Here is a 21,265-nt window from a genome sequence, read left to right as displayed (position 1 = left end):
CAGCATCAGGAGGGAGAGGGACACAGCAAGGCAGGCAGCATCAAGAGGCTGGGGGAACACAGCAGGGTAGGCAGCATCAGGAGGGATAGGCAGGAGGCTGGGAGAACACAGCAAGGCAGGCAGCATCAGGAGGGAGAGGGACATAGCAAGGCAGGTAGCATCAAGAGGCTGGGGGAACACAGCATCAGGAGGGATAGGCAGGAGGCTGGGAGAACACAGCAAGGCAGGCAGCATCAGGAGGGAGAGGGACATAGCAAGGCAGGTAGCATCAAGAGGCTGGGGGAACACAGCATCAGGAGGGATAGGCAGGAGGCTGGGAGAACACAGCAAGGCAGGCAGCATCAGGAGGTGGAGAAGTCAATGTTTCGGGTGTAACCCTCCAAGTCTCTACCACTCTGTTCCCTTAGAACCAGATCCATAAGCTTGAAATGACACAGGTGGTTACAATGCCCCAGATTTTGCTGTAAACTACCCTCCACATTGTTATCATTAGTGGAAACACTGGCCTGCAATTTGTGTATCGGAAGTGCATTGTGAATCCCTGCAGATCTACAAAAGGACAAGTGTGCTGGTCTACTCTTGTTCCAAACCTTCCTGGATGAGGCGCTGCATGACAGTGTGTGAGAATAATGCTGGTTCCCTCCTCCCCACCACCAATTTCTAATCCTTTATATCAATTCTGTTTATTAGAATAGAGCTCAGACAGATTCTACTATAACCAAAAAATTGAGGAAATGAAATTGTGTAAAACTTGTAAAATAATTTGATATGCTTCATGACACACATTTTCCTATTTTTACCTATTTATAACCCAGTGTACTGTACAAAGAATAATCATCAACAGGACTTGGGAATTTGGAAATGTGAAATTTGAGGCTGTAGTATTTTACTGTAATAGTGACTGATCCTTAAATGTATACCACAACTAAAAATTGTAATTGTAATATTCAAAATAGTGGCCACCAATCTGGATGGGTGTATGACATTGTAATTTACATGATGTATTGAACTTTAGGACTTGAATGTTGAAATACATTACAATAACATTTACTTTCAAACTGGACCAGGTACATTCAACATATTACAGGTCTCTTAAATATTCAGAAATTAACTCTAATTTTCAACGAATTCGAACTGTGTAAGGGTATCTGTTAGAAACGAAAATCGCTTCCCAATAATCGCTCTAGACAAATTCAGGAAAACAAAATTTTAGTAACAAGTCAAGTCTGCAGAGTCGGGCACCCTTGAAGAAAAGGCGCGCTGAGGCTTACAAAGTCTCCCATTATATACAGCACAAGTCCCTCCTCTCCTTGGCTCCAACAAGCCATGAGGTTCACATTCTTAAAAACATCATTATTCTTATCACAAAGTCTGCAACAAAAGGCTCCAGAGTCTCCAAAGTTGTTGTTTTTCTCACCCTGTAGTCTTATCAGTCAAAGGCTTTAATCTGAAACAGATTGTCTCAAGTCGCACTCCCATCCTGGAGTCTTATCAGCCAAGGACACATCTTAAAGTTTAAACCGAAATTACCTCTCACAGTATCTTTTTTGCTGTGATTGTGAAAGTTTGCCATCTTATCTACATTTTCCATCCAAATAAAGTTAACACTTTGTTTTGGTTCAACATGTTTGAAAAAGAAGTGCATACTTTTAAAATTTACTTTTTAAGATCCAAAAATGCAGATTCATTTTATTTGTCATATTCTAGAAGGTTCAATGAAATTAACAGTTGTGAAAACTCTGGACATTGATGCAACTGATCATTTCATTATTGTATGTCATTGTAGAAATGTAGGATTTATATATTTTTTTTAAAAAGCATGTCCCTCTCACATAAAGAGAGGCTACATTTAATCTATGCTTTATTGACTAAAATCTTTAACAGGAATGAGAGAAAGGGCCCCAAATGTATTTTCTATGCAACATGCTTCATTATTCCTCATTTAAAAATAAAACAAAATCTGCTAAGAATCAGAATTTCTGCCAAGTGCAACTTTGTTATATTGTGTCTGCTTCTTGGCTGAGTTAGTGCGGTTATACAGTTACATTAAGGGCTTGAGTACATCCCAATGTGGCTTTACTCCTTTCAATCTAATCCCAAACCATTGGGGCCTGTGGGATCACAATGAGTGGCTTAAAAGAGGAACTGAGATATGAAATGCCAGATTCCTGTGAGGCTGAAAATATTTCAAATAGTGAGAATTACTCTGAGCAGGTGTGAGATGAGATTTTGGCTATAAGGCAGAGATTGGGCAAGTCTTTGTAAATAGTATCATCTTCATTTACCTCCTTCATTTTCTAATATGGCTAAAGGAGATGATTTTCTTGGCAAAGTATCTATCCATTTCCTGCTTACAACCAGCTGTTTTATTATCCTGTAATATGGTAGTCACTTGGAAGAATGTGTTACATTTGATATGGCTATTTGCTTTATGTAAGTTGTAATGCTGAGTGTTCTTTAAATCTCTGTGATCCGAACAACTTTTCAAATACCACTACAGGTATATTTTTGTTTTGCATCTTACATGGTGCTAGATAAATACAAGATCTATATACAGTACATCAGCAAGAGTCACAGGGGCATACACAATGAAATGCGGCTCCATATTGCTATTGAAATAGTGTGCATGTGCTAGAAACATGCAGAACAGGCAGACTGTGACAAAAACAGCCTCCAACAAAGAACAAAGAACATTACAGCGCAGGAACACTGAAATAAAAACCTGTACCACCCATTCAGAGCTCATTCAGAGTCTGGGTGCATTCGCATGAAGGAAACCATTTAGCTTGAGCAGCCTCTAACTCGTGCGATTTAAAGAGCTCTCCATCCAACTTTTACTTTCCTTTTGACTTAGATGTTGCTGGTGCTGAGGTAATGGACTTACTGTGTTCTTAGAGGAATTTTGGAATATACTCGGATTTTCAATTGTGATGCATTGGATCTTGAGACAGAGATCAGGAAAGGTGGTCGAACTGCTAACAGGAAGCTTATGTCAGGAAAGGGGACTGTTGTTGCCATTCCTTCTTGTGGGTCATGCACAGTTTAGAAATGGCAGCAGCAAAGGGAAGAACTGTCTGTCGGGAGTAGGGAAGAGAGCCATATCACCATGGAGGACTGCTTCTGGGCAAGCAAGTATCCAGTATACCAAAGCTAGATCTGAATAATGACTGCTTTTCACCCTCTGGCCATGTGGGGGCAGTATGTGTACAATGAGAACCATTCAGCAATAGGAACATCATGGATCAATGCATCTGCATGTAGCAGCAATGGTTCTGCTGCTTGGAAAAACTCTTGGGACCGTCCAGTACTCACCAGACAGTGTCCTCAGGTTTATGGTGGTCTACTGTGGCCTGCACCACATCACTATCATGGTGGCATGGCTATTGTTACAAGTCAGCCCATTGATATCGCCATGGGAGGAGAAGGGAAGGAGTAGATAAGCAGGGCCACTTCATTCACACACGGTCTTTGTGAATCATTTCCGAGACTATAGTGCCCTTGGGGTGTCATCAATCCTGACAATCATGCCACGTTTTCCATCTGTTCAATCCATCTGTTGTAATATATATCTCAGTGCTCACTTGGCCAAAATCCTGAAACAGAAACCCTCCAATTAAAAAACTACTGGCTAATAGTCTTGTCCAACAAGTTCTCCAATAATACTCTTCATCCAAGTTCATTGCCTTAGTAATGGTCCTCAGCCTCTGTCTCTCCATATTGTTCTGACTCAGTTTCTGGATTAGTGGTGCTGGAAGAGCACAGCAGTTCAGGCAGCAACCAAGGAGCTTCGAAATCGACGTTTTGGGCAAAAGCCCTTCATCAGGAATAAAGGCAGTGAGCCTAAAGCATGGAGAGATAAGCTAGAGGAGGGTGGGGGTGGGGAGAAAGCAGCATAGAGTATAATGGGTGAGTGGGGGAGGGGATGAAGGTCAGGGAGGAGAGGGTGGAGTGGATAGGTGGAAAAGGAGATAGGCAGGTAGGACAAGTCCGGACAAGTCATGGGGACAGTGCTGAGCTGGAAGTTTGGAACTAGGGTGAGGTGGGGAGGATATTGCTTAATTGGATCAGTATTTCCTATATCTACATCATGCATAGTCAGTTTAATACTTCCCAGCTTATATCTTCCCAGCATATCTCTCCATGTGATTGTCATAATTCTTTTAGGACATTTTGATTTTCCTCTGGAATTTATCACAATTTTTGAGAACTTACTCCTTGTCCAATTTAACTTGAGGAGTATCAAATTCAGAATCATCCGAATTTGACTATTCACTCTTTGTTGTAAACAGAAACACATTTTCCTTTTGCTTTCTTTCCCTATCAATTGAGCATATTCACATGACAACTCTGTGAGTTTTCCTTCTATCTACCCTTCTTATCAAATTATTCAATTTCCTTTCGATTTAATAAGATCCACTAAACCTTGCCTTTAAAGGTTCACCTGTCACTGGTAGTAACGCTAACACTTTATCTCCACGAATAAAGTTATGAATTTTTGATCACTTGTCTGCTTCCAGCTTCATCATATGCCGTGCTACCTTTAAAAGCTTTCTAGCTAACTCATCTGCTCTATTTAATCTCCCTAAAATTTGAGAAATAGTCCAAATATATAACCTTTGAACTTTGACTCACCAACTTTTCCTTGATTTCAGTGGTCCTCTTACTGCATGTCTGAAAACTAATTCAAATGAACTGAATTTAGTTGATTCATTATGGGTATCCCTAATCGCAAAAAGTATAATTGGAATTCCTTTATCCCAATCATCTGGATAGTATTGACCATAGGTCCAGGAAGGGGAGGGAGGTGTCAGAGATGGTCCAGGTAAATTTAATGTCAGGGTGGAATGTGTTGGTGAAGTTGATGAATTGCTTAACCTCCTCGCGGGAGCACGAGGTGGCGCCAATGCAGTCATCAATGTAGCGGAGGAAGAGGTGGGGAGTGGTGCCGGTGTAATTACGGAAGATCAACTGCTCTACGTAGCCAACAAAGAGACAGGCATAGCTGGGGCCCATATGTGTGCCCATGGCTACCCCTTTGGTCTGGAGGAAGTGGGAGGATTCAAAGGAGAAATTTGTTAGGGTGAGGACCAGTTCGGCCAAACGAATGAGAGTGTCGGTGGAAGGGTACTGTTGGGGACGTCTGGAGAGGAAAAAACGGAGGGCTTGGAGGCCCTGGTCATGGCGGATGGAGGTGTAGAGGGATTGGATATCCATGGTGAAGATGAGGCGTTGGGGGCCAGGGAAACGGAAATCTCGGAGGAGGTGGAGGGCGTGGGTGGTGTCTCGAATGTATGTGGGGCTCAGTGCTAACCCGTACACCGCAGCATGGCTAGTGGAAGAGTGGGGACTTTCAGTGGGAGGGATTGTTGATGACTGAGGAAGATGACCATTCACAGCTTCACACCATATCAACTGTACATGGATCAATACTGTGTGGGTTAATGGTTGACATTAAACACTGAAAGAGTGGCAGTGGTGGGAATGTGAATGCTGTCTCCCAGAATAAAACAGCAGGCTTCTGTCCAATCTAGCCACTGCCATCCTTCTAATTGATTGGAGGACCAAGCTGGAGGCTGTAAGAATCTGATTGAGTGATGGTGCTCCTTCATCAGGCACCTGGTGTAGCTCATCTTCTTCCTCATGAGGAGGCAGTGCTTGCTGGGAGTCTGAAAACAGGAATATGAAGGGGAGGATGGGGTGAGGGAAAAGGCAGTGGATGGAAAGCAAGAGATCCATGGTCACACCATTGACACCTTCATGCCAGATGACAGGTCATTCCTAGAGGTGGGTTTACTCAGTCAGGACGGGCAGGGCTGGAGCTTTGGACACGAAATATGTCGAGGTTACTCCACCCTCTAGGGAGTTGGCTTAAGTCTCTCTGGCAAGTTCCCAGTTGGAGGTCAGTCATGATTGACAGGCTGAGCTTCTAAATGGATGGGAGCAGTCCACTGGCTCAGGTAGGTCTGATCCCAAACCCCGAGGTGATCCTAGAGAAAGTGAAAACTGCAGATGCTGGAGATCAGCGTAGCGAGTGTGGCGCTGGAAAAGTACAGCAGGTTAAGCAACATTCGAGGAGCAGGAGAATCGATATTTCAGGCATAAGCCTTTCATCAAGAATCATGCCCGACCTGCTGTGCTTTTCCAGCGCCACACTCTCGACTCTGAGAAAATCTTGTCTCAGCCAGCCCCATTCCCCAAGCCCAAGGAGCTTTTTAATGGGAGGGTGGGGAAAGCGATTTGGTGAAACAGTGGGGTTTGAAGGCTGTGGGAATACATTGTCTGCTCCTGCTGCACTACAAACAGTTCTGTGAAGTCACTTATCTTCTTTTTAAAGGAATCCTTGTTTCACTCCAGCTGAAGTCAGCATTTTCTGTACTTACATTGTTCCCTAAAACATTCACAAGAAGTTAATGACACTATAATTCAATAGTTATAAAGTCATACAGCCTGGAAACAGACCCTTCAGTCTAACTCATCCATGCTGACCATGTTCCCAAACTTAACTAGTCCCACTTGCTTGCGCTTGTCCCATGTCCCTCTAAACCTTGTACCTGTCCAAATGTCTTTTAAAATTAGTCACTGTACTTGAATCTGCAACTTCTTCTGGCAGTTCATTCCATGTATGAACTACCCTCTGTTTTAAAAAGTTGACCCTTGGGTCCCTTATAGATCTTTCTCCTCTCACCTTAAACATATGCTGCCCAGTTCTAAACTCCCCCACCCTGGGGAAAAGGCCCCTGCCATTCACCCTATCTATACCCCTCATGATTTTACAAATCTCTATAAGGTTACCCCCTCAACCTCCTACGCTCCAGTGAAAAAAAGTCCCAGCCTATCCAACCTATTTTTGTCACTCAAACCTTCCATTCCTGACAACATCCTGGGGTAACGTGTTTGCACCTTTTCCAATTTAATAGCATTGCATGTCATTTGATTGCTTCGTAATTTCATTAATCTTAGAAATGAATTGGGCTGGATCTTACTGGGAGTAAATTATCTTAGAATTGCAACAATGTTTGTAAGCTGTACCAGGATGTACTGGATCACAGATCGACAGAATAGTTATAATGCAGGAAGAGGCCATTTGGCCAATCATGTCTGTACTGGCTCATTTATTGAGCATCGGTACCTGAAGCCAATCTCTTGCCTTTTCCCCATATCCCTCCACAGTATTTATATCCAAATATTAATCCAATGGTCTCTTAAATGCCTCAATTGAACCTCCACCACATTTCCAGGAACTACATTTCCAGGAAATACATTTCCTGCCCTAACAGCTCACTGTGTGAAAGAACAATCCGCACATCACCCTTGCTGCTTTTGCATAGCGGTTTAAATCGATACTGTGTCAGTTTTGTTCCCTTTACAAGTGGGAACAGCTTCTCCCTATCTACTTCATCCAGCTCACTCTTGATTTTTCAAACCAGATTTCAATACAAAGCTGTTCTTTCTGTTCAATCTATAAACAGTGCTTCGATTATTGTTCAAACATACTTTAATCTGTGCAAAAAAGGGGAATGAAATTTTTCTTGTTTATTGTCATTTTAGTTGTCAATAATTTTTTGTTTTTTATTCTTGGTAAATGAACACTGCAGCGTCTCATCCTTTTAGTTAGTAGCATCACTTTGGTAACAAAAATAAATCAAAATATGTGTGATTCAGTCAGGATCTGACTTGTCCAGTATTCACAACAACTGGACCCTTTAATAGTGTGAAACTCTTTCAAATAACACAGATAAAGGCTTAACCAACTCATAAAAAAAGGTTGGGATACAGGGAGGAATTTTCAGGATTTCAACCTGAAATTAAACAGAACCAAAGGCCTCTCCCCCCCCCCCAGTTACACCATCGGGCAGAAGGTACAAAAATTTGAAACATGTACCAACAGATTTAAGAACAGCTTCTTCCCTGCTTTTGTCAGACTTATGAATGGACCTCTCATATATCAGAGTTGATCTTTAGCGGTAACACTATATTCTGCATTCTGTTCTATTACCCTGATGTATTTATGTTAGGTATGATTTGTCTGGTCAGTATACAAACCAATATTTTTCACTATATACATAGAGTCATAGAGCACAGAAACAGACCTTTCAGTCCAGCCAAACCATGCGGAACATAATCTCAAACTAACTAGTCCCACCTGCCTGATCCTCCTGGTCCAATCCTTTACTATTCATGTACCTATCCAAATGTCTTGTAAACATTATAATTGTACTCACATCCACCACTTCCTCAGGACGTTCATTCCACACACAAACCACCCTCTGTAAAGAAATTGCCCTTCATGTCTTTTTAAAATCTCTCTCCTCTCACCTTAATGTGCCCAAAAAGTCTTTAATTCCCTCACCCTAGGGAAAAGACACCTACCATTAACTCTGTCTGTGCCCCTCATTATTTTATAAACTTCTATCAGGTCGCGCCTCAACCTCCTGTGCTCCAGTGAAAAATGCCCCAGCCTATCCAGCCTTTCCTTATAACTCAAACCCTCCAAACCCGGCAACATCCTGATAAATCTCTTCTGAACCCTCTCTAGTTTAATAATACCCTTCCTATAACTGGGTGACCAGAACTTGACACAATATTCCAGGAGCTGCCTCACCGAAGTCTTGTACAACCTCAGCATGACGTCCCAACTCCTATACTCAAAGGTCTGAGCAATGAAGGCAAGTGTGTCAAATGCCAGTCAAATCAAATCAAATCTAATTAGTGGAATGCCACACGATTCAGTGCTGGGACTACAACAGCTTATAAAACATGTTAATGATTTAGATCAGGAAAGTAAATGTATGGCAGCCAAGTATAGTAGACAAAGATAGTTGGGAAAGCAAGTGGTGAGGATGACACGGTGTGCAGAGGGATACAGACAAATTAAAGAATTGGGCAAAAATTTGGCAGATGGAATAAATTGTGGGAAAATGTGAGGTTATGCAATTTGACAACAAGAATGGAGGAACTGAATATTATTGAAATGGAGAAAGATCCAATAAGATGCAGGACAGAGGAATTTGGTAGTTCTCATGTGTAAATCACAAAACTCTCAAAATAACAAAATCACGTCTGGCTATTACTCGGGAAGGCAAATGAAATGTTGAGCTTTATTTTAAAGACTGGAAATGTGTTGCTGGAAAAGCGCAGCAGGTCAGGCAGCATCCAGGGAACAGGAGAATCGACGTTTCGGGCATAAGCCCTTCTTCAGGAATGAGGAAGGGCTTATGATTACTTATTCTATGATTACTTTCCGAGTTAGTAGCTCCCTGTTAAGTTGAAATTAACGTAAACAATTCAGAAAAATGTGCTGCTAAATATATCTTTTAAATAAATGTCCATGGTTGTAGCAATCAGATATGGCCGAATCTGACAAAGACTTTCAGAGGAGACTTTTCCAGTGTTTATAACATTTCCTGAAGTGTAGCAGTGCTGTATTTAAACATTCATGCTGCATAAACCTCAATTAGTCATTGAAAGCTAACTCAGAATAGGATCTTGATTTGGTTTCTTGTTTTGTCAAAAATGAACTTAATGACATCTTGATGGGGTATATATTTGGTTCTGGATTCATGCATGAAAACAATTTAACATTGTACAATTCAAGATTGCTAACCAATGCGGTTGTGATTGCTGTTTGAATCCAGGGTCACCATAGCTATTTATTTTTAAGCATTTATGTTTGTAACTGTGGCTATAGAAGAACTGGAACTGATGAAGTCTTCTGTACTGAATATAAGATATTGTTGCGCATTGTAAATCACTCTCTGTAATGACACACATATTTCAAAATGTGTAGCCTTGTTTCCATCTTAGAGTGAGGAATGTAGGACAATTCCATTAGAGTTAACCTTAGGGATAATGGGACAGCTCATCCATCATAGCACTGCATGGCATTGGACTACATGACGTAGACATGTGCACATAAATAAAAGCACATGCAATTTTAAAGCATTATTTTATATACTGTTTTCATTGGCATCAATAGTTTAGTTTTCCTGCTGGGTTCTCATTTATTTACTTAAGTTTCTATGGATACCCTGGGGATTGAGAGATATTTGTCATGTCTATAAATTTGTACTAATGCTCATGTTTAATTTTCAGTCCATTTGCTGTTTGGTACATTCAGTCTCATTGTTGGTCTAAAATGACAAGTGCTTATTGTTTAATTTTATTCCATTACTCCCCTTTTAAAGATAGTCACTGATGATTAGGTACAGCCTTGTGGGGGCCAGAAATATGTTTGCACCTTGTTTAATTACCATTCTGCACATGCAAGTTTAATTAGTGAGTGTTGGCAGAGAATTGAGTGCAGTAAACGTGAAACTTGAACCCAATCCATCCTCACCAAAAGTCAACCAATGAGCCAAAGAACCTCCACTGTTACTAAATGATTAGACAGCTTATCTAATATCCAGTACAGGATAAGCAGAAATTTTCTCTCAACAAATATTGTGAAGACAATGTTTTTGGTCATATTCCAAACTCTGCTCCATAGCTATTGACTTTTCCTCACCAAAATTCTGGCCATCAGCCAGACTGTGTGCAACTGTGATTTCAGGTTTGACTTCTGAGATGACCTTCTGACCTTATATTTGTGCCATTAATCAGACCTTCTATTTCCACTCTGTAACATCATCTGACTTCTGTCCTGTTGAAGGTCATCAAAAATCCTCATTAATGCCTTTGTTCTCTTTTCAGCCTTCGCCCTTCCAATGCATTGCTAGGTGGTCACCTGCATTTTACCCTCTGCAAACCTGAAGACACCCAAATCTTTGGTGTCCATGTCTTTCCACTAAGTCTCATTCATCTGTTGTTCCTATTGTCGATTGATCTACATTGGTTTCTAGCCAGGCAACATCTTCATTTTAAAATTGTATCCTTGTTTCCAAATCCCTCCAGGGCTAGGCCCTTCCTAACTCTAGAGTTTCCAACAAACTCACAATCCTCCACACATCTGCATATCTCAATGCACGATGTTACAACCAGGTGGGGAGGGGTGAATCAGTCATTTCTTTTTAACCCCTTCTGTCAGTCTGTCACAAACAACTTTTCAAATTCTTTTCAGAATGCAGCTTTGAATAAAAGTATTTGTCAGAATTAAGGAACATTTGCATAACTTTCTTGATTGAAAGAAAAAGGGATTTTATTAGTTACAAACCCCAAGAAAAAGAATAACACACATCAAACACATAGGCACAGGTACAAACACAGGTGTAAAGTTTAAAGACTCTCTAAAACTATAGGAAGATAATAAATGTGCAAAAAAAACCCCTTTGAGGCCTTAAGGTATTAGATTTTAACCCAAGACCATAATTGTTTGATGAATATCTCATGGAGTCAGCAATGGCAAAATCTGTAAATATTCCTGGATTCTCAGTCGATGGTAGTTCCCCAATTTTCTTTATCACTGGCGATTGTTTTTCGAGAGGCTGAGTGAATGAGAGACTAAGACTTCTGTTTCTCTTCCACAAATCCATTTTCGTCCTCTGTTCTGACCAAAAACTCTCTTCCTAAAATACAGTTCATCTGTATTCCCATGTCTGGCATCACTGTCTTCTCAAGCTGGAGCATCTTCAGATGGCCTTGTCCCAATATGTGAAACTTCCAGAAAGCTGTGAAATGAAAAGGATTCTTCACAAAATTAAAAAAAAAACAAAAGAGCTGCAGTTGCTGTAAATCAGAAACAAAAACAAAAGTTGCTGGAAAAGCTCAGCAGGTCTGACAGTATCTGTGAAGAGGAATCAGAGTTAACATTTCAGCTCGAGTGAGAATACCCTTCTCAGACCTGCTAAGCTTTTCCATCGATTTCTGATTTTGTAAATAATTCTTTACGCCTGACTGAATTTTGGTGCCTTTTGATTAAATGTTTATTTTGTCTCAGATTGTCTTTGTTTATCATACATTGGCTTCATGACTTTCACTTCCCTTTTCAAATGTTGAAATTAGATGATGGAATTGGAAAATTGACGATCCATATTTAATAACCAGCATGATGTTGAGTTATTACTGATAGCAGTTGAACAAACCCTAAACTGTGGAATCCCTCCCTCCATTTCTCTGACTCCTTAAATCTCACTTTTGTTTTTTTTAAGACACTCCTTAAATTGTAAGAGTTTGGTCAAGTTAATGGTCATCTCACCTGATGGGCTAGAATTTACCATGGACTTTGTGATACCAAATTCAGGACCCAAATGGGAATCCCTGTTCTGCACTTGCCTTATGCAGACAATCAGCATAACATACCAGATTGTAGCCTGCCAACTAGTCTTGTCCAAACTTGTCATCCATTTTAAGGATGGTGGTGACTTCCAATACTGCAGGCCCAATCAGATGCTCAATAGTTCTTTAATCTCTACAGACCCACTAGAATAGGTTGTCACTGTTGAAGCAAGCAGGAGATCGTGAGGCTTCAGGCTAAAGAACTGAATCTCTCTGAGGCATTTTCCAACCTATTTGACCCCATCCCTGTGGAGTAGCCTGCCTCAGGAAACATTCCCAGTGGTCAGCATGCATTCAGAAAATGATGGCAATTTTCCCAGCTGTTTCATTTCCAAGCCTGCACCCACAGAGCCAGGAAATTTCTGCCCAAAGACCCGTTGCTTTATGATGCCATTGTGAGATGTCTTAGGGTGCTTATGATATTGTAGGTACTGCTTGAACCTTGGTTGATGTTGTTCTTTGGTAGACTTGATTGTAAAAGGAGAATTGGTTATTTTTCTTTTCAGCTGTGCTCCTCACCCTAACTTTCATCTTGAGATCAACAAATCTCTGCCTATCACAGTGATGAGTTGCCCTTTATGGTTAGTAGCACAGAACCTAGTGTGTTATGAGAAATCAGGTTGAAGGGTGAAGAAAGCTCCAATAGACCATTCCAATCATGTCTTCCACCATTGTCCATTAACATGGCGAACATCTTTTCGGGAGGAGTCATTGGGTTGATCACAGAAGGCTCCTGGCTCATGTCATTACGCTGCTGTCTACCTTGAGAAACTGTGTCATAAAAGTGTGGTGCTTCATCAGGCTTATGGCTGAAATGTCGACTGTCCTGCTCCCCAGGTGCTGCCTGACCAGCAGCACACTCTCGATTCTGACTCTCCAGCATCTGCAGCCGTCACTTTCCCCTGAGGAATCTGTGGTCAATTATTGTGTGAGGTGAAGTTCTCAGTATTCCTCACCCTTTACAAAATACACAAGTTACAGAGGAACCTCGATTAGCTGGCATTCAATTATCCGAATATCGGATTATTCAGCAAGATCGCAATGTCCCAATGCTTGGCTCAACTATGTTATCCATCATTTGATTATCTGGAATTCGATTAACCGGGCAAAATACTGCCCGCCCTTGTCCTTCGAATAATCGCGGTTCCTCTGTATACTCGATCAATCGAATGGATGTGGTGAGGGTCATGTATACTTATTGTTAAAAAGGGCTGTAAGATTCTGTAATGCTCAAGCTAATCCCTTACAGACTGTACTAAGATGGAATATTTATTTGTATCTGGTGTTACGGTGAGATGGTAAGGCGTGAAGTGGTGTCTGAGCTGCGAAATGATGGCCAAGTGTGTGGGACTGGGGCTGTTGCAGCTGAGTAAATGAGTAATGATTCCAGCTGGGACTCCTCTGGTTCTGTGACGGATGGTCTCATGCCTGACATTTTCAGGCATGGATATATCATGTCACATGATCGCAACACCAGGGTAAAGTCTGCACATCAGGCGCAAATCAGTGATGCTGCAAATTGTATCCGAAATTGTGCACATTACAAAATGTTTTTTGTCCCCAGGATCTCGCTCAAACTGGTGGAGCGTATTACAAAATACAAACATTGCCGTGTACCAGCACAGATATTTTAATGTGTTTCTTTTCAAACGAAAGTGCATAATTTTGAATTATAAATATTGCTTCATACTTGTAATCTTGTTCAATTAAGACAGCTGAAAGATTTTTAAATTGTTTCCATTTTCTGAATCACAATAACGATGACCAAATAGTAATCCGAATTTAAATGACTGAAATTCAATACTGAAACCAATATGCAACCATTTGGGGTACAGCCGAAGGTTTCCTGGCCTGTTGAAGAAATTACGTTCGTAAGATTTTAAAATATATTTTTTAGCACTGTTGTTCTCGAAAGAGCTACAGAATTTCCAAAACTTCCTGAAGGTCCGCAAATTAATGCAGTTAGTAAAAACTACTTTTTAATCACATGGAGGACTCATTCCGTACGCAGGACCTCCTGAAGATCATCATTTAACAACTGCACCTAAAGAGGGAGTGAGCAGAGACTCTTTCACTAATGAGCCGAATCGATTAGCAGATAATTGTGAATATGGCTCCTGAAAGATGACCTGATTCGAGATTGCATTGCGGCCAGGGGATTAGGCGGAAATTTATCCGACATTTTACAACCAAGGGAAGATTTAACACCAACAGAAGTAGTGTCATGAGCAAGGCAGGCCATGGTGAGAAAATGCAAAGAAGATCTTTTTTAAAGGAAATAGAAAGAAAACCCCGAAAAGAACAATCACAACAAACAATAAAGAAAAACAAAGAGATCAAAGCAAAGTCTATCTGAAACAAGGGATGATTTGGAGATGCCGGTGTTGGACTGGGGTGTACAAAGTTAAAAATCACACAACACCAGGTTATAGTCCAATAGGTTTAATTTAGTCTGCTTCCAATTAAACCTGTTGGACTATAACCTGGTGTTGTGTGATTTTTAACTTTGAAACAAGAGAGAGAGAGATAAAAAGAAAAACTCTCTCCCTCAGTGGGAAACACCAACAGCAGTAATGAATACACTGACTGTGTGGTCCAGACAGTTCAGAGTTCAGTCTCCCTCCTTCACACACTGATCCAGCTCCCTCAGAGGTAGCTCTCAGAGTGAACAGAACCCCTCACACTCCCGTTTATTTTTTTCTTTCGTTTTCTTACCCCACATTACCGCCTAACCGCTGGAGTGCTTATTTTTCCCCAACACAAGGAAAGGAATCATGGTATTCTAACAGATGAAAGACTCAACAAACAATCAAGGTATTTTTCAATGTATAATTTCAGTTACATCACACTGTAAACTTTTGCTATAAATTCTGTGTCCTATGATCTTATACTCCACAACCACCTGATGAAGGAGCATCGCTCCGAAAGCTAGTGTGCTTCCAATTAAACCTGTTGGACTATAACCTGGTGTTGTGTGATTTTTAACTTTGTACACCCCAGTCCAACACCGGCATGTCCTAATCATGACAAGGAAAGGAGATTTTATTTGAGGTAGCAGTGAGTGAGCCAATTAAGGCAGAATGATTTCTGGTGCACAGGCATTAAAGCTGTACTTGGGTTGAGAGTGGGAAAGGTGGTGGCAGCTATGATCGCGTTTTTCACCTTGGTGAGGAGCGGCTACATCATTGTGGAGATTGTTCTGACAACAATACAGTGTGTGACTCCATTAAGGTTCCAGGACATTTGAAAGCTGTTTGCCCCAGCAAGGATGGACAAACCCAAAAACACAAAGGAAAATAACCCAGCAGGACAAGTAACATTCATGAGACCTGAAGAACCTGGAGGGAATGAAATGTCATTCTTGGGAGAAATGAAAGAATCCCGGGGAAATTGTTAGACAATTGAAATTAAAGTGAGTGAGGGTAAAACAAGCTTCAAGTCAGACAGTGGAGTCGGTCTCTTCTGGCTGGAACAAGAATTCCTCCAGCTGTTTGACTCCAGGGAACAGGAGATTTTGTTTAAAGAAATGTTGACTGTGAAGTTGGAGTTTAAAGGATGAGAAACCACAGAGAGTCTTTAATATGATTGAAAAATCCACAGGATCATGAGATATAGGAGCTGAATTAGGCTATTCTGCCCATCAAGTCTGCTGCAGCATTTGATCATGGCTCACATTTTTCTCAAACCCGTTCTCCTGCCTTCCCCCCATAACCCTTGATCCAGCGTAGATTCCCAGCCTCATTGTGGACTCCCAGCTTCAGTGTGGACTCCCGGCAAATTGAGATTCTCAATTTGAAACCTGGCGTGGTCGGGAGGTGAGGCCTGGGGTCATCTGGAGGTGAGGCCTGGAGTCATCTGGAGGTGAGGCCTGCTGTAGTCTGGAGGTGAGCACGTGTGGCCTGGAGGTGAGGCCCCTAGTTGTATGGAGGTAAGGCCTGGGGTCATCTGGAGGTGAGGCCTGGAGTCATCTGGAGGTAAGGCCTGGGGTCATCTGGAGGTGAGCACGTGTGGCCTGGAGGTGAGGCCCCGAGTTGTATGGAGGTGAGACCTGCTGTAGTCTGGAGGTGTGCCTGACGTGATCTGGAGATGACCCCCCATGTGGACTCGTGTTCAGTCTTCTCTGCTTGGGAGGACTGTAATTCTGAGCATTTCATTTCTTTATTTTTTGAATTTTTTCCCTTTTGTATCTAAGATGGTTTGAAGGTCTGAAATGCAGAACTGTTTATTTCTTTACTTTTCTAATTTATTCCTAACAATCTGAAACCTAGCTACCTATGTGCCTAAGATGGTACTGTAAGCAGTGACTTTGTAAATTTTTCACTGTACTCACGTGAGTACATGGGACATTAAAGCTCATTCTAATTCTAATCCCCTTACTAATCAAGACCCTATATATCTCTGTCTTAAAGACACTCAATGACTTGGCCTGCACAGCCCTCTGCAGCAATGAGTTCCACAGATTCCCCCCCTCTCTGGCTGAAGAAATTCCTCCTCATCTCAGTTCTAAAGGGTCATTCCTTCATTCTGAGGCTGAGCCCTCAGGAGTTCATTACTCAACTGAAAAGCTTCAAATTTTTTTAGTCAGGTTAACAAATTGGATAGCCAGGAGAAGGAAAGATGGATTCAGAGCAGAATTCTCAGATCTGTTCAGTAGCTCAGCAAATTGAAGAAGTACTCATCCCATTAGACGGAGATCAGGTGCCATTCCTGCGTGATACTCATTCAAAGGAAAACTTCACGCACATTTTTAAGAAAAGGGTGGACCACAACATTGAAGCAATGCTACATCAGGGAGTGATCTCAGGAGGGTCAAAGCCAATGGCCCAATATGAGTTAGTGTTGGCTTCACCCACCAAAGGAAACAGTGAAGATGGAAATCCACACTCTGCCATCTCTGGTCAATAGTCTGGTGAAGCTAGCAAAAAACACAATTGTTACTTGACATTAATTTTGGCAACTGCCTGTCAACAAAGAATTAAAGTTACCGTCGATGGTCATCACACTGGGTGATACTGTCCACCTTTCGACATGATATCAGCTCCAGGAATGTTTCAAAGGACATTAGAGAAGGACTGGAAGGGGTTATCTGTCATTTGGATGAATTGCTAATTCATGGTCAAACCAAGTCCTGAACATGGTGAAGACTCAGAACCTTTGAAACCCTTCCAAGAAGCAGGACATAGGACAAACTCCTGAGTTCTTACAACATATCGTGAAATTCTTGTGACATTGAGTGTACACATCAGACAGCAGGCTGCTCCATCAAACAGTCATGCAAGATTTCCCATCACCCCATCGTGTCTTGGAATTGCAGAGGTTTAGGGCGGCACGGTGGCACAGTGGTTAGCACTGCTGCCTCACAGCGCCAGAGACCCGGGTTCAATTCCCGCCTCAGGCGACTGACTGTGTGGAGTTTGCACGTTCTCCCCGTGTCTGCGTGGGTTTCCTCCGGGTGCTCCGGTTTCCTCCCATAGTCCAAACGATGTGCAGGTCAGGTGAATTGGCCGTGCTAAATTGCCCGTAGTGTTAGGTAAGGGATAAATGTAGGGGTATGGGTGGGTTGCGCTTCGGCGGGGCGGTGTGGACTTGTTGGGCCGAAGGGCCTGTTTCCACACTGTAAGTAATCTAATCTAATCTAAGTAAGTAATCTAATCTAAGGTTCATGGAAATGTTCGGCCAAAAGTTGGGAAATCCTCTGCCAAATCTGGCATCAGTGAACAAACTTCTGTGATGATTGTTCTCACAGCACCAAGTTACATGATATTCCCATGGAAATCAACAAATGCCTTTTGAGAGAATCAAGACTATGTTTCCTAGAAAGACTAACTCATGGCGACCTGCAATTACCAACAGATACTGCATCAGTTGTACTGTGACATACTCTTTCAAATCCAACCCAAGACAGAAAATGTAGCCCAGTCTGCTGTACATCCAGAAACTTGGAGTAGCATGGTGGCTCAGTGGTTAGCACTGCTGCCTCACAGCACCAGGGACCCAGGTTTGATTCCAGCCTCGGGTGACAGTGCAAACTCCACATTGACATTCTCCCCGTGTCTGTGTGGGTTGCCTCCCACAATCCAAAGATGTGCAGGTTAGGGTGGATTGGCTGTGTTAAACTGCCCATAGTGTTAGGTGCATTAGTCAGGGGTAAATATAGGGTAGGAAGGTGGGTTACTCTTCAGAGGGTCAGCATGAACTTGTTGGGCCAAATAGCCTTTTCCCACACCGTAGGGAATCTAATCTAAAAATAAAACTTGACTGAAACAGAGAAAAAGTTTTCTGCAGTCAGGAAAAAGCTCTAGCACCAGCGTTGGCAAACAAAAAAAAGTTAGATTATGGATTGGGGTAAAAGATTACAATGGAAATAGACCATCAACCATTGGTAATATTCTTAACTGCCAAGGACTGACAAAGATGCTGTAATGAGTATAATGTTTTGTATTGAACCTGATGAAGTATGATGTTCCAACAGTATATGATCGAAAAAAAAGTCAAACAGCAGCAGACAGATTGGTACCTGGTCAGTCAACAGGAATGTGTGACAGATCCAGGAATTTTATTGAGGAATTGGAGCTTATAGTTTGGAGGGACATGCAGGATATTGTAAAGAATGTGTTGAGTCAGGACATTGGAAAGAGGATATGGAGTGTGTCTTTGATGAAGCAAATGTCTTGAGGCACTTAAGAGCATTATCAGTAAACATTTCTCTTTTTACAGCTCAGTATCAAATGTATCAGGACACATGATCAAAAGCTTAGTAAAGATCAAAGCTTAGCAGCTTCCAAAGCAGAGAGAGGTGAGACTTTCGGTCTGAATTCCAGAACGTTGGGGCTTAGCTGCCATTAATGGTGAAGTACTTAAAGTTAGTTTTTAAAAAAATCATTCATGAGATGAGGGCACAGCTAGCCAGGCAGCATTTATTGCTTACACCTACTGGTTAAGGGTCAACCACACTGCTGTGGGTCTGGAGTCACATGTAGGCCAGACCAGGTAAGGATGGCAATTTCCTTCCCTAAAGGATGTTAGTGTAACAGATGGATTTTTCTGACAATCAATAATGGATTACTGGTCATCTTTAGACTCTTAATTCCAGATATTTATTGAATTCAAATTCCACCATCTGGGATTCAAACCCACCTCCCCAGAACATTCCCTGGGTCTGTGGATTAATAGTCCAGCAATAATACCACTCGGCCATTGCCTTCCCCCTTGAGATGCCACAATTCAGGATGCACGGAGAATTTGAAGTTGTGCAGGGCTGTAGGAAGTTGGCAAAATATGAGGCCAGGGTGGAATTTAAAAACTTTTATAATAATAATTCGTCAATTTGCAAGCTAATTTAAGTTGCTATGATAGTGGTTAAAAAAATAGACATTAATATTCAACTTGCAACAGTATCACCTGACCACAGAGTGAGGTAAGTACAGGAAACCAATGTGAAACAAACAAAATGATCTAAACTGAAATTACCATTTTAGTCAGAATCATTGAAAACAGACAATTGAGTCAGGCATCAAAATGCAATATTTTAGTTAACATTTATAAGACCATAAGACATAGGAGCAGAAGTGAGACCATTCAGCCATTGAGTCTGTTCCGCCATTCAATCATGGCTGATAAGTTTCTCAACCCCATTCTTCCACTTTCTTCCTGTAACCTTTGATCCCCTTGATACTCAAGAACCCATCTGTCTCAGTCTTAAGTATACTCAGTGACCTGGCCTCTACAGCCTTCTGTGGCAAGGGATTTCATAGATTCCCCACGCTCTGGCTGAAGAAGTTTCTCCTTATCTCCATTCTAAAAGGTCTTCCCTTTGCTCTAAGGCTGTGCCCTCAGGTCTCTCTTACCACTGGAAACATCTTCCCAACATCCACTCTCTCCAGGCCATTTAGTATTCAATTAGATCACCCATCATCCTTCTAAACTCCATTGAATATAGACCCAGATTCCTTAAATATTCCTCAAATGTTAGGCTGTTCATTCCCGAGACCATTCTCGTGAGTCTCCTCTAAACACGCTCCTGGGCCAATACATCCTTGCTGAGATATGGATCCCAATGCTGCGCACAATACTCCAAATGTGGCCTGACCAGAGCCTTATATGTTAATGTTATATTTTGGGAGATGAATGGCTTACATGCAGAGTTGCCTAGCTTTGAAAGGCATTGAGGCCAGACTCAGGAATGCACATTGAACCATGTTTCAAGAAATCCCTTGGTGAAGCAACAAAGAGAAGGAATAGTGGATTCATAACAACAGGTCCTGGAAGGTTCTGTCTTTGTGTTTTTTTCTTTATCATTCTCCTTGCGTTGACTCCAGTTTTGCTAGGATCTCTTAATGTCACATGTGGTAAAATGCTACCATGATGTCAAGGGCAGTCACCTCACCCATTTGACGTCCTGTCACCTTTCAACTTACTTTAAAATGTCAGTGCTAGTGTGAGCATGTGTGAACTGTATTTGTAAATGCATTGAATATATGAATGACTCCACTTACAACTTCTAAACGGCATTTTCTTGGCTTCTTTTCCAGCTGGCAGCATTGGAGAGACAGATCTTTGATTTCCTGGGTTACCAGTGGGCTCCCATTTTGGCGAATTTCCTTCATATAATCGTGGTCATTTTGGGCCTGTTTGGGACAATTCAGTACAGGCCGCGCTACATTGTGGTGGTAAGTTACTAACGTGCAAATTCCAAAATAAAATATCGGATTGATTTTCTAGCAAACAGTGCAACTATGAAGAGAGCAATGACGTCAAAATGGTTGTTTGTATTTTGCTCATAAATGATGGAGTACCTCTACTCTGTTATGTCTCTAAACACTTCACAGGCTGGATATTACCTAACCCACCTGGGGGCAAATCTTTGGATAGAGGTTGGGGGTGGACACATAAAATGGATCACATGGCTAACCCAACTCTCCTCATCCAACTTTGAGCTCCCTCTAATAACACACTTGGTTTGGGGGTGTGCTGAACTCAGCTGTCTGCTGTCATATTAAGGAGAAAGTGAGAACTGCAGATGCTGGAGATCAGAGCTGAAAATGTGTTGCTGGAA

At 41.8% G+C, this 21,265-nt stretch overlaps 1 protein-coding gene across 2 annotated transcripts in view; it reads left to right on the top strand.

Annotated features, from left to right (window-relative positions):
• The window catches only part of LOC122549455 (sodium/potassium-transporting ATPase subunit beta-1-interacting protein 3-like), a 475,134-nt gene that overhangs the window by 212,719 nt on the left and 241,150 nt on the right, over positions 1–21,265 (top strand). For both annotated transcript variants that reach the window (XM_043689300.1, XM_043689301.1), the window contains exon 2: positions 20,742–20,879. In XM_043689300.1, the coding sequence (XP_043545235.1) occupies positions 20,742–20,879 (138 nt within the window). The remainder of the gene's footprint in view (positions 1–20,741; positions 20,880–21,265) is intronic.

This window comes from Chiloscyllium plagiosum, chromosome 4, assembly GCF_004010195.1.
Source record: "Chiloscyllium plagiosum isolate BGI_BamShark_2017 chromosome 4, ASM401019v2, whole genome shotgun sequence".
Taxonomy (NCBI): domain Eukaryota; kingdom Metazoa; phylum Chordata; class Chondrichthyes; order Orectolobiformes; family Hemiscylliidae; genus Chiloscyllium; species Chiloscyllium plagiosum.
The sequence above is the reverse complement of the archived record's forward strand: the minus strand, read 5'-3'. Positions and strand labels throughout refer to the sequence as shown.